The sequence below is a fragment of the Saccostrea cucullata genome, unplaced genomic scaffold, assembly GCF_032062105.1.
Source record: "Saccostrea cucullata isolate Sc308-1 unplaced genomic scaffold, CSIRO_AGI_Scuc_v1 ctg13005, whole genome shotgun sequence".
NCBI lineage: Eukaryota > Metazoa > Mollusca > Bivalvia > Ostreida > Ostreidae > Saccostrea > Saccostrea cuccullata.
Window position 1 is genome coordinate 3,618 of NW_026921156.1, and position 14,756 is coordinate 18,373.

The 14,756-nt window shown below is 33.0% G+C and overlaps 1 protein-coding gene across 1 annotated transcript; it reads right to left on the reverse strand.

Moving 5' to 3' along the window:
• Window positions 1-1,013: 1,013 nt before the first annotated feature.
• On the reverse strand, window positions 1,014-2,756 carry LOC134259303 (putative nuclease HARBI1). Its single transcript, XM_062741902.1, has 3 exons — window positions 2,515-2,756; window positions 2,017-2,254; window positions 1,014-1,250 (listed from the first exon to the last, which is right to left on the reverse strand). The coding sequence occupies exons 1-3, from the start codon at window positions 2,754-2,756 to the stop codon at window positions 1,014-1,016; spliced, it is 717 nt and encodes a 238-aa protein (XP_062597886.1).
• Between the last annotated feature and the right edge of the window lie 12,000 nt (window positions 2,757-14,756).

Sequence of the window (14,756 nt, forward strand, 5' to 3'; positions counted from 1 at the left end):
TATGACAAATTTTGGAGTTATTTCCCTCAGCCGCCTTATTGTAGGGCAACATATCCAGATCCCTTCATTATTCAACAAGTTCGATTAGTTGTACTGGTTACTGAGGTAAAGATAACACTATTTTTCTTATGAATATACGTTTGTTAAAGCACTTATTAATTCATGAGTATAAGATTGTGAATATTTTTTCCCATATACTTCTTGCATGCATTTTTAAAATTGGTTGCTCAAAGAGGTAAATTCACTACTTTGCCCTACAAAATGGCGGCTAAGTGGAATAAATTCTAGGTAAAATATGTCACAGTACAGGGGTCTATTGTGTGTCAAAGGACTGTTTAAAATCGTACTGGATTTTTTTTTTCATCAATAGCATGGAGGGTAGAGGGATTTTTTTTAAACTCCAGGAACGAAGTTTTACTGGAGATAATGTCTCCTTTTTTTCTCCCAAACATGACATATAACTATTGACATTGTTTGTTGAAATGCTGGTTTTCAATCTCAACCAACCGCCCCCCCCCCCCAACACGCCAACATGGGAATGATTTAAAGTCGTATATTGTGTATTTTGCTAAGTTCAGGCTTATTTAAATTAAAATATGTGTTTGTGAAACACTGATTCCCCCGTTTCGCAACATAATGAAGGTTAAACTTTTCTTAAATGCAAATTAAATATTTTGGTACACAAAGAAGTAGATTTTCTCACTAGAAAAATATGGAAGCCATAGCACCACCTGTTAAAAAGTTATTGCAAAGGACTAATTTTTGGAAAGGTATAGTTCACATTCCAAGGTCTAAGGGTAAAAGTTTTTGGTTTCAAAAGAAAAATGTCTTGTCACAAGGATTTGAAATACATAACCCTATGCGTTCAACAGTTATGGCCAAAGTTAAAGTTTTTAAAACTAAGTCAAACTCCATGGTCAAATGGGTAAGTTCCTGTTTAATTAAAAGTTTAACGTCTTTTTAATTTTATTTCTTGTTTGAAATGTTTCTAGCACCTCTTATAAGCATGTATATTAGAACCTTCTCACAATGATGTTTCTGATATTAACAGCACTGGCAATATTTTGTGTATTTACAGTGTGGTTGTTGAAATAGATGGCGACTTGTCCGGCCAGTGGTATAGGAAGCTTTTCTTCAATGGCTCGATTGTGAAGACGACAGCAGCATTCAATAATCCTGACACACGTTGCAGGGGTGTATGCCAAAGCTCCTCCTGTTTTGTGGAGACATCTGAAATAAATTAAGGATTTCTATCCCTAATGGGACCAAATTCTCTACCCTTAAATGTCCGTCAAGTACACAATACTCTGATGTTATATTAAAGCATTTATTGTGGAAAAGGATTGTCTGCGAGAAATTTTTAAAAATTTCATTAATTAAGCAGTAGTATATTAACAAAGATTGCATTGAAGTCTATGGGGAAAGGCGTTTTTTCGAAATAAAAATTCAAATAATTTGAACATCAATAAATCTGTAATGAAATATTGGAACAATTTAGAAATTTTTTTGACGAAAAGTTTTTTCCCCTTAATATTTGGTATGCATACCCCACTAATTAAGTTCTTTCAAATGACGCCAAGGTCAATTGCATACCGTATAAGTAGAATTTTTAGCAAAGATTTAATTTTGGCATTATTAGCGAGGGTGGTGATATCACTATAATTGAATATGGCTGAAAATTAATTGTGCATTATTTATAATAGCTTCCTTTTGTTAGTAAGCATTTTAAAATCGCTAAAATTATTTCTCGCTAAAAATAAACCACCCGAGTTTAGGTAGAAATCGCTAAATTTGCGTCTCGCTAAAATATCCACTTGTACGGTATATGCTAAAAAAGCTTTTTTGAACTTTGTTGCCGCTGGACGCATAGTGTTTCACAAACACACACTTGTTTAATACACATGTATATAATATTGAGTTTTGTGTGTCTGATTATTGCTTGTTTTTTTATGTGAGATTGTCAGTACTAAAAACTAAATCGTTTATTATTCACTTGCGGAAATCTAGACTTGAGACTCCAAAGACCCTCTCCACACAATTCCTTGTCTTGATGTGGCTCTCATTGAACTTCTCCTCCTGTCTTGTCTGAGGAGCCAGAATGGGAGTCATCAGCCAGGGTCGGAGAGGATAGCCGCTGTCTCCCAGGAGCCAACCTCCACCTGGTAGCTGATCCATCACTTCAGGGATGCTGCTATTAGCAAGTATGAAGGCATCATGTGTTGCCCCTCCATATTTGCAAACAATATTTGTGAATCTGAAATACATTTACATTGATTTATAATCATGTTGCAATTGAATAATGTATTATTCTCTTCCACATTTTTTTCTCTCTGACGCGTGATAAAAAATGCAGATGTTAGCTATGTTTTCTGCACATTTATGTAGGACATTTTGATTTATATTTAACCTTAGTTCTATATTTTCCTTAAATAATTTAGATTCTAAAAAATAGTAAACAAACTTTCATCTTCTAAAATATTACAAATGTACTAAAATTATATGATTTGTACTTACTTCAGGACAGCTGTAACAATACCCTGCATGTTGATGGCATGAAATCCTTTCCGAAACACAAATACGTGCTCGTCGTCCTCAGACATTCCAATGATGGGAATTAGTGTGCCATCAATGGCCCCAAATACATTCGAGAAGTTAGACACTTTTAAAAAGTCTTCCTTGATCTGGAGAATGTGAGCTTGTCCAGAGGGGAAGGCGATGTTGTTCAGACTCTGATTAAGGGCATCTACGACATCCATGGAGGTCCTGTTAAAGGATGTTTGTGAAATGCCATGGATATCTGCTGCCTCGGACTGTAAGTCGCCTTTTGCCAGGACTCTCAGAGTTGACAATACCTGTTACTATTTATACATATAATTTAATTGTATTTTCTTGTTAAAATTTGTTGTTTTCTTTACCATATATTAAATGTCTTATAAATATACAGCATGTATAGGTTTTTTTTTTTTAAATCACATGAGCTGAAAGTACAAGTAAGCTTTTCTGATCATATTCTGTCTGTAGTCCATCTTTATTCAAGGAGAGATGATTAAGAAATAATGAGAATTTGGTGCCACATTAAAAAAAAAAAACTTCTCAAGAACCACTGGGCCAAAAAGTGAAAACTTAGACACTGAGTGTAGATTAAAATTTGTTCAAATGATGACCCCTGGGGGTTAGGGTGGAACCATAATGCGGTCCTTTTGGATGAGACCTAAAAACTGAGTCCCCGTGTCAGCGGCAGGCGTTAAGATAAAGATCCCTCACTGCTCAATGGCCCTGAGTGCCGAGTAAAGGTCAAAATTTGAAGCCCTTCACCGGCATACGGTGACATCTCCATATGAGTGAAAAATTCTCTAGAGGGACGTTAAACAATATACAATCGATTTTTTTTAAATAATCTTTAAGACGTTAGTCCATGCGACGTCTGAATTTACGTCTACGTCTAAGAACTTTCGTAAATATTTACACTGGATCTGATGAAAGGTCTCGTCACATGGATTAAATATGTAAAGTATGAAAGCACTAGCGGCAAGCCCTAATCCTTCAAAGGTTATGGTCAAGGCTTGTTTTTAAAAAGTAGGTCAAACTCCGATTTTAAGGTCAAAAGATCAAAGATGTTGGTTTCCAATGAAAGGTCTTGTTATTAGCATTAAGTATGAAAGCCCTAGCCCTTACTGTTCAAAATTTCTGGCCATGAATAAAGTTTTCTAAGTGCATAAATCTCCAAGGTCAATGTCAAAAGGTCAAATTTGGTGGTAAGAAAGGTCTTGTCAAAAGGATTACACATTTGAAATATGAAAGTCGTACGTAGCTCCATGAAATCAAAATTATAATCAAGTTTGCAGACAGATTATGGGGGCATAAAAAAGATCTTTCTATTTGATTTGTTACTTTATGTAAAGATAGAACATTCCTGTAAATAACACAAGTGAAAGATGATTGAAAGTATATTGTTTAAATATTGCAATTGATGATTTATATTTTTCTTTTTTTAGATACCGTGAAAACCATAGATGATGTTGTGCTATGTAATTGATTGGTTGTCTGTTGTTTAATCCCCTCTCGAGATTTTTTTTACGTATAGGAGAAAGGCTGACAACTGTCCAATCTGTGAGATAAAGAACTAATCGAGGGCCATAGAACATGATTCTTTTTGTTCTGAGAATTTCAATTAATTGTTTACAGAATGGACAGTAATAGGTAAAATTTGGGTGCACAGCAAATTGTTGAAATAGCCATTGTGTTTCCAGATGCGAATAACAAAAGATCTTTGTCTAGAGAATGGACAGATTCAGGTTGAGATGCTATTACATGTATTTATATAAGAATGCAGCTCCTCAAAACCAGTTTATATTTTGCGCTGTAAACATGTTTCCCTCCGGTGGGAAGAATATATGACAGAAAGGAAATTGAATTGAAACCAAAAGGGTGTACAAAACCAGTGATATTTTGAGCAGAGAATAGTAAGCGTAAAAGAAAGTATTATTCAAACTTTGATCCCCTCAAAACTTCTTCGACGACAAATACAGATATATCGAATTCAAAGCGGAATTTGTTTCTAAATTTGAATTCAAATTTTGAGGATATTTTAATTGCAGTTGTATAACTGATCGCTTAGAAAAAAAATTTGGGGTGTTGAAAAAAATAAAGGTATGGAACTCTTTTCATGGGGTACCTACATTTAAATAGAATGCTTTACAATTTTACTTTGATTCTATCCATATCTATTCAAATATAAAGAATCTTCATTACTACCAAAGTTCATAACGTAATTCCTTATACTTCTAGAGATATTCTGAAATCAATTCCCAAATTAAATTGACATTAATTTTTTTACTTGACATCAGCTTGGGCCTTCTCTAATTGTAAAGCGGGAAGAGCGGGACAAATTTTCCTCGGAATTTATTCTAAACTCAATGAATATTTGCTCATTTGCATTCAAGCTTTACAAGGTTTTTCTTTAATTTGATCATATGGTGTAACTTAGTCATAAACAACTTTTTAGCGGTCTAATTGTTTTGAAAATCGAAAGGTATATAATGCATTCGTTCTACCATGGCTTCATTTGTAAACATTCATTATCAACATTGCGGTAGTTCTTGATGTAGTCGTTTTCAAATTAAGTTTTCGCGAAAGGAATATTATTACGGACTTAACGTTACAATCTGGAGTAAGAAATTAATTTTAAATTGTTGAAAGATTTTGTAATGACTATGCAACTCTTCGCCGAACTTCAAACACCGTCTATTTATATGTGAATGACCAGGGGCCCAAGCTAATGTCGAGTAAAAGAAATTAGGTCATTTTTGAAATTGATTTCAGAATAACTCAAGAAATATAAAGAATTTCGGAATAAGCTTTGGTAGAATTGAAGAATGTTTATATAGGAAAAAATTAAATAGAAAGTAGAATTTTAGAGCATTAGAATAAAAATTATTTTATTAGCGAAATTAGGTACCCAGTGTAAGAGTTCAGTACCTTTATTTTTTTTTTACACGCAATTTTTTTTAAGCGATCCAAAGGCCTGTGCTGTTAAATTGTGTTCTTAGTGTTGGATAGCCATGAGCCAAGTTTCGACCTGAAAATGTTATTTGATGTTGCGCACCGTGTTGGTGTCACATTTATAAATATAAATGACTTTTAACGTCACGTAAACGGAACGTAAAAATTACTCATATAAGTGAGTGACTTAAAAAAACTTTGCATGAAGCATAGACTTAGTCTATGCATGAAGGTATAAATGCATACTAAAGAGTACTAACTCAATGGGTTTTATATAGTTAAAGTTACATCCCCTTTTGTGCATGTTGGAGTAAATGGAGATCTTCAGTGTTTGACACAATTTGTAATAAAATGAGAGCATTATTGAAAAAAAACTTAATACATGTACATCATTTGTATGTAGGTAAACATCAGTGATAACTGTTCACTAAGACTTCGTTATATTAGGACATCTTTATATATTTTTTCTTGATGAATTCTGGTTAAAAATGAAGTATCAACATGTCTATATAAAATCTTAGAGTAAAAACTCCGTCTCTAATATCCATTTCTTTGTTCAAGGTTTAAAAAAATGAAAAGAAACTGGAAGTTTAATGAGTAAATATGTTTATTATGTAGCGTGAAAAACGTTCATGTCAAATACAGACGAAAGTATTCTCTACAATATTGATTTACTTTCTTTAAAGTTGATAAAAATGCAGATTTAAAATCTATTCTTTAAAAAAATAAACGCCATTTAATATCAATATATTTTGCGTTAGGTATTAATTTAGATTGTTAATAGGCTTAAATCGACGCATTTTTGGATATTTATATTTTCCTCTTCCGTTAGGCGAAAAATGTCGTTTTGTTTAGATACATTTTCGCAAATATACAATACAGATGCACTTGGAACCATGGCTACAGAGCGATTTATAATCTTATAGTCCAAGATCAAGTTTTTCCTTTTTAGCAAAATATTTTCCGTTGATGACCGTTGACCCATCCACAAACGATCCACCTCACTTGTCTGTTTTGGCTTTCCGTAGAGTTTTACTCTTTGACGTGGCATGAAAAAGGTAAAAGTCATTGTCATCACCCCCCTGTGCACAATATAGCACACACTGTTCCTTCAGTAATCTGAGAGTGTTTCTGCCTCGGGATATTCTAGTCAGAAATGTCTTTTTAGGAAAAGAAACGCACATGAAACTTGTATTCACTGATACTCGGGAATACGTGTAGACCTAGCGAATTGCTCACCAAACACGCTACAAAACGTTAAAACAAATGTGTATTTATCAATTTTTAGCTTACCTGAGCCAAAGGCTCAAGTGAGCTTTTCTGATCACAATTTGTCCGTTGTCTGTCGTCGTTGTCGTTGTTGTCGTCGTCGTCGTTGTCGTCGTTGTAAACTTTTCACATTTTCATCTTCTTCTCAAGAACCACTGGGCCAATTTCAATCAAACTTGCCATTAAGTATCCTTAGGTGAAGGGGATTCAGGTTTGTTCAAATGAAGGGCCATGCCCTCTTTCAAGGGGAGATAATTAGGAATTAGAGAAAAAGTAAAGGCGTATTTTAAAAATCTTCTTCTCAAGAACCACTTGGCCAAGAAAGATGAAACTCATAGTGAAGTATCCTCAGGTGGTGTAGATTCAAGTTTGTTCAAATCATGACTCCTAGGGCAAGGGTTGGGCCGTAATGGATGAGTAAATTTTACATTAGAATACATCAGAAAACCTTCAAAATTTAAAAATCTTCTTCTCTAGATCCCATAAGCAACAGAGATTGATTAGTTACATTAATATGCAACCAACCATATGTAGTGCATATTCAATTTTGTCTATTTTGTGGCCGTACGAAATGATATCAACAGATAAGTTTACCTTTGTTTATTTTTTTTTTTTGATCGGGCGCGGTGTACCAAATAAATGAAAACGAGGCTCATTTCAGCCATTGTTGATGTGGACGGTGAACTACCGTGACGGTGAAGACGTAATTGAAGTTTAGTGTTTGTTACACGGATCTAAAGCAAAAGTGTTCATTGCTGATTGTTGTTTTCATTCTGTAAGGTTTGAAGAGTAAAGTATTTAGCTGAATAATTACAACATTACGTATATTTGTTCATGCAGCATTAATATGTTATGCAGTGTTTAGGTACAGCAATCATACTGCGCAGTTGAAGTCTCTCAGAGAAAAGTCACACGGAGAAAAACAAGTCTATTTAGATACTGCTACATTTTACTAGTGTTATAGAAGATTGAGATGATCTATTTTTTAAATTTACTTAGTAGAAGGAAACGTAACAGTTTGTCATTGCATAATATAAATTTACGATTTTTTTTTTTACATTTCTAAGAGTTATCTCCCGTTGTCGGCGTAACGCACCTTTTCCCACTGTCTTTGTAGTGGAGTGACAATCCTAGAAAAAGATGCTTAGTTTTCGAGTTTAATGGACCGGCATACCCTACGGCTGAAAGTTATATTTTATAAAAGAGACATTCCTCCTCATACATTTTCGCCCGGTCGTAGAGTTTTCCCAAGTCAAATTTTTTTTAAACTTGCGATTAAAGTGAAAAGAGGGGGGGGGGGTATATAAGTCGTTTATTTTACTTGCTGATAATGTTCTTTTTCAAAGATTAATTATTGATATTTAAAAAAATACTAATTTGTGTGTGAAAGGAAAGGTACAATATCTAAATTGACAATGCAAAATTAATCAGGAATATTAGCCCCCCCCCCCTTTCTTTTAAAAAAAATCTTATGTTTTATTACAGAAACTGCGTTAATTTCAACAAAATATATTCAGTACAATTATTTCATGCAATATTAATAACGAATGTTATCTTAAGTGTTAGAAAGATACATAAGACAATGATTTCTATACAGATAAACCACACTTTTTAAAGACATCCTCACACTAAGTCTTGTATTCTACTTGATCTAAAATGTTTTGTGTAACTGGAAACGGATTATAGAACCCCATCATGTCTAAGACAAGGACTCAATCGATCAAAATATTGTTAAATATATTAAACAGGTTGGGGGAAACGTAAATTACGCTATAATAGTGGTATCTCACTATTATAGTAAAATTACGCTATATTTCCTGCCGTGGATACCTTCAATTTCATCCGATAACATGCAAGGCGTATGAACCGCAAGTCATGGTGGGTATCAAAATGAACAAAAACTGTCATGCTTTCATGTTTTGAATTTTAATTAATTTTCTACCGTTGCGTTTAATAATGCGAGCACTCTCTTTTTAACGGAAGTTGCATTTTTAACATAACAACCGATGATTGCGGGGGTATTTAAGCCTGTTTGAATCTCACTTATTGCTCACAAATGTGCACAAATTAATGCTTGTTGCAATTGTCAACTCGCACTGGAAAGGGTTTATGAAATTAAACAAGAAAAAGATTATTTCTGTCTGCATGGTAACTGGTATGGAAGCTCGTTATGGTAAACGGAAAGACCCATTATTATCCGACGCTACCGCGGCCGATCTTTTTGTGCATGGTTGTGTTAGAGAGAAAATTTATTTTTGTAAAAGTTCAGTATAATAATTCATTGATAACATGTAGAAAATCATAAGAAAAATATTTTTATAAATGCATAAATTCAGAAACAAATTTAAAATGTTATTGTTGGAATGTTTCAATTTCATAGTCATTTATCATCAAGATATCATCATGATAATTTTTGACGATATAAAAAGAGTTTACAAAAGTACTATATGTATAGATATAAAGGGAAATTATGATTTTCCGGTCGCATCATCATGACACGGTAGATAAAGTGCATGATTAATAAAAAAATCAAAAACTGTTCAACTTGTAAAAATTGTTTTGAATATGTTACAGCTGCGAATGATGCGACTGATACAAGGAATATTCCGTTTCCACATTTTGCCAAACGCCTTGCAGCATAGCCTATTCTGCAAAACCATAGGGATTACATGTATCACATGATCAAGGTCCAGGATGCACGTGGTTCGGTCATTTTCATTTCAGACTGTCTTCAAAGCATTATAAATATTTTTTTTGAATAAGTACGTATATAGATATTTTAGTGCAATTGCTCATTAGATGAATTCATCGATGTAATAAAGTCCATAGGAGTCAGAAGCAAATTGAAAGGGGGGGTTAAACCAACAGAAAAGGTAAACCCCAATTTTCAATACATATATAGAAAATGTCTCTTTGCAAAAAAAGTGGGGGGCTAAGCCCCCCCCCCCAGCTCCCCTCCCCCGGTTTTCTCTGACGCCTATGAAGTCAATGATAAAAGAATTGATTGAAAATGAAAATACTGTGAATGTATTACATTTGGCATGTACAATATTTGGCGGAAATTCAATTTTCAACAAGTTAAAGTAGGTTAATTATTTACGTTTATAGTATACGCTTCTCAAGATTCTCTCTAGTTCAGCTTTGAATATCTTGTACTTCCACTGCATGGATATGCTTTAAAAATTGTGAAAGTACTTTTTCAAATGCTAAATTGTTTGCGGCCGATTTGATGCTTTACATCAATTTCTAATTGTGGAAAATATTTACTGTTTTAGGCACTTCTTATGCTGAATATCGAGCAGTGGTGACTGGTTATTTGAAGTTTCCTTGTGGTTTAAACAATAAAACAATGGCATAAGTCTATAAGTCTGAAAAATTAATACTTTTAGTGTGATTTTTTGCTGTATACTTTGCTTTCAAATAACAAGAAAAAACCTATAGCTATAACTGTCAGATTTTAAAGTTAAATCATTCTTGCCTAAGTGCATAACCATGAAGTGTTAGATAAGATACATTTGTGCGGAGTTAAAAAGATTGTTAAATCATAATTATTTGAACAGTCATGTGTTAAAATAAGGTTACAGGCACTCTTGTAAAATATTCCCGAAATAAATTGACTTTTTTTCTGAAATAAACAATTAACCAGCGGAAATAAAAAATTAGATAGATTTTCTAGGATATATAAGTATTTATATAAGTATTTTTTTTATTATTTATAATAAATTGATTTTGTTAAAAGGATAGAAATCGAGTTTATCAATATACTCTTTTTTTTATGTTAGCCATAATGTTTCTTTCCGTTTACCATAACAGCCTTCCATACCCGTAACCATGCAGACAAAAATAATCTTTTTCTTCTTTAATTTCATAAACCCTTTCCAGTGCGAGTTGACAATTGCAACAAGCATTAATTTGTGCACATTTATGAGCAATAAGTGAGATTCAAACAGGCTTAAAAATCCCCGCAATCATCGGTTGCTATGTTAAAAATGCAACTTCCGTTAAAAAAAAAAGGAGTGCTCGCATTATTAAACGCAACGGTAGAAAATTAATTAAAATTCAAAACATGAAAGCATGACAGTTTTTGTTCATTTTAATACCCACCATGACTTGCGGTTCCAACGCCTTGCATGTTATCGGATGAAACTGAGGGTATCCAAGGCAGGAAATATAGCGTAATTTCACTATAATAGTGAGATACCACTATTATAGCGGAATTTACGTTTCCCCCCAACCTGTTAAATTGGCTTCTATTATTAATAAGATAACGCTAATATTCAGTTTGAATGTAAATTAATTAGCATTTGAAAGTCATTTCCTTTTTTTTCAATTAAAAAAATACTTAAAGGACAAAGATGTCACTTTTCCTTCACATTCTTGTTTGAACGAGGTATCTTGCATGATTGGATATTGCCTTTCTGCTTTATAAGCAATACAGATTAACGCAAGTATGAAACAGAAAGAGAAAACTGATTAAAGTATTTCATCTTAAAGACTGTCCATCACTTTACAGAAACTTTTTCATGTTTCCTTTGGAAATATATATAGTGTTTTCTACAACAAAAACAGACTTTTGTCATTATTCAAACTAAGGGATACATATTTTGTTTACGCATTTCCTCACTTACATGTACATACTGCCAAAAATTGAACTCTGTTACTATGATCCTTTATGAGCGGCGGTATCATATTTTGTCAGCTCACTGCTTACAGTACTTAAAAGTTTTCTTTTGAAACGACGTACCAGTAAGGAAAATATATGAATCAAACGGAACCTTAAAAGCAATCCACTAAAGCTTTTGCTGGACAACTCATGGTTTATTCTGTTTTAAGACAGTTTTTTATATATTTTTTTCTTATGAGAAAGAGTTGTCAGTTTTGTTTAAAGAATTGTCTAATATTAATTTTAAAAATTGCAATAGACACAGAAGAAACAGTACTATATACGCTATCTTTAACCAACCACAGAAACAACGAGGGATTTCTAACATTTTTTAGGACTTCTTTTTTCAAAATTCAAAAATATAAAGTTTTCTGTCAGCAGATGAAAAAAGCCACGCATGACATGCATTTAATGTGAATATTGCCATTTGGCACTGTTCTTATTATTATCTACCCACCTGAAGTATCTTTTTAAGGATCGGCTATCATAACTTTTACAGTGTACATGTACTCTTCTCTTTTACAAAATTTCTACTATTTTAGTTTTCAAATAAAATATATTCTTGAAAAGTTAACGATAAAGAAGTACGTGTACATGAAAACCAATGAATAGAAATTACAGCTATAGCAAAGTATTACGTCATTATTTAAACTCTTCACCCCTTTTCCAAGAATTGCAATTTTAACACCAACACGTGTTTAAAATCTTTCAAAACCCCAAAATCTCTACAATGTAACCTGCTTAATTTATGAGTAAACGCGTGTTCAAAAGTTCGCCAAATTACACATAAATTTTCAAATCATAGACAACATTCATTGATAAAAAAATTTTTGGCCTATTTAGACAGAGAAATGAATAATAATAAGACTTTAAATGATATGTTGTCTGTCCTTTGGATGAGACCGGAATACCGTACTTCAGTGTGAGAGCAAGGATGACCTCTAGAAGATTTTTTTTACTAAAAAGCTTTTAAAACAGGGTCGAACAATTTCTTTATAATAAAATAATGAATCAGATGTAAAAGGCTTCATAAAAACATAACATTTTTTTTTTAAAAATGCGAAATAAATGGTCATATTCCGTTTTCTTAGGTGAGTGGGTGGGTGGGGTGGAGGGGGGGGGTAGGGGTGATGGGTGTTGTTGTTCTTGTTTTTTATTTTTCTTTACTTTGTGTACTAAATATTAAGTGATTGTACGTAAAGAATAACGTACATTAGCATTAAACCTTTTAAGTTTAAATAAAATACTATAAGACAAACCTCTCATTTTACAGACAGACAAACGGGTATTCTTATTCAACTTTTCGTTCCTTTTCCATGAAATTAATATATTCACCGAATAAATAAAATTCCTACACAAATATACATTATTTTCACGAAGTCCTTCAACTTTTCTTTATATGTACAATATTATGGTCAGATTTCATTCATTGATCTTTGATCTCCTTTTATTTTAAATTTTGACCATAGAATTTTCTACGACCGGGCAAAAATTATTGCTTGATAATATATCTGACCAAAAAAATACAAATCAGCCGTAGGGTAGGGTGGTACATTAAAGTCAAATTTTTGATGGTCTTGTCACTCCACTATTGTCCTTTGTAAGTTACTTGTAAATATTTTTCGTTATCGGAAAATTTTGATCTGTACCTGTATTGTCAGAGTATGGTAACATGTATATTATGAACATATTCATACAGATTTTATTATTAAGATACTGACCTATGAAGTTGTTAAGGTTATAGAGGGAAAACAGTGCCTTAAGCCGGATGACCCTTGATAGTCCCCACAAAGGGGAATAACTTTTGTAAATGTGAAAGTTATCTACAGGGACAACTCTTGCATATAGGTACACCTGTCATCGGGACGTGTTTAAAAGGCCAAAAGAAAATATACTCTTGTTTTATGTTCCCTGACCCAAAAAATTAGGGTCGGTAGGTAGGGAAAAATTTTTATTTTCAAAACTCAATGAATGCAGAACATATAGCATGTAATAGCAAGAAAATGATATGTTAACAGTTTACAAAGCAAGTTTGTTAATCAAGATTTATAAAGTAAAGGTATCCTGTACACTTGTGATGAATTAATTCTGTAAATATCGTTGGTTGACTTCAGTATTTTAGAAAAATAGTTACCCAAAAAATGAAAATGTAATAAAAACTTTTAGGGTCGGAGGGTAAAATGTAGGGTAGGTCAGGTGACAGGAAACAAGAGTATTTTTTATTTTGGTGTAAAGGATTACTTATTGTTAGTTAAAGTAGCAGTACAAAGTGTTTATGGAAGTTTACAGAAAGGAAACTCCTACATAAATCGTGATTTTGTGTCAATCGCAGAGATGAGGAATGTCGCTACACAGGTTCCTGACAATTGGCTAAAATAAAGCCTAGTAGTGTGTGTAAAATGCTTATAAATATACATCATTCAATAAAAAGACTGTAGATCTACATGCTGTTCATTTTTTTATGGGCATTTTTTATTTAAAAAAAATTAATTGGAAGGTGTCATTTTCATGGCATACAATTTTACAATTTTGCCTTTTATATTGCACTTGTTTTTTGTTTTATATTGTACTTGGTTTTTACATGTAAAGTGCTTTAGGATGATTACATAATTACATATGGTGCTATAGAAATATAGAATAATAATAATGCGGTTTACATAATTGGCAGTGTTCATTTGGCGTCATTAGCAAATTGAAAGGGGGGGGGGGGGGGCTAAGTGAAAAAAAATACCATCAAAAAAACCTGACAAGCAACAAAAAAAAGGGAAAATGTCCCAATCACGAAAATCTATATCGGGAGGGGGGTAGGTTCGAAACCGAACACTACCAATTTCCCCATTTTTAACCTATACTGTGACGTGTCTGTGGAAAGTCGGGGGGGGGGGCTTAACCTACGAAGCAATTTTGATTGCTATACTAAGTATATATTTGGAAAAAAAGGGGGGGCCTAATGGGGAGAATTATAAAAGCGATTAATATTTTTTCGCAAGTAACGTTCCGCGCGTAATTACGCGGAAATTAATTCCTTGCGTATTATTAGGAATCTAAAGTAAACACAGAAAAGTGTTCAACTTCTTCATAATGATAAATGTTTATGAATTTTTCTTTTAATAATTGAAAGTTGGACGGTCTTGTTACCAAAAATACACCTGTGAAATGTGAAAGCCATAGTGGATGAGGAGCCACTTAAAGGTTATAGGCAAGGTTAAAGTTTTTGTGGACTTGAAAAATATATACTCTATACATTTTACTCTTCTCCGAAAACTTACAGACTTTATGAATGATGATAAAAATGATGTAATTCAAAGGAATTGATCTTTTC

Coding starts and splice junctions, on each gene's coding strand:
- LOC134259303 (XM_062741902.1), bottom strand. CDS start 2,756: ATGGATGTCGTAGATGCCCTTAATCAGAGTCTGAACAACATCGCCTTC. Junction 2,255..2,514: donor ATTGTTACAGCTGTCCTGAA/GTAAGTACAAAT, acceptor AATGTATTTCAG/ATTCACAAATATTGTTTGCA. Junction 1,251..2,016: donor GTGTGGAGAGGGTCTTTGGA/GTCTCAAGTCTA, acceptor CATTAGGGATAG/AAATCCTTAATTTATTTCAG.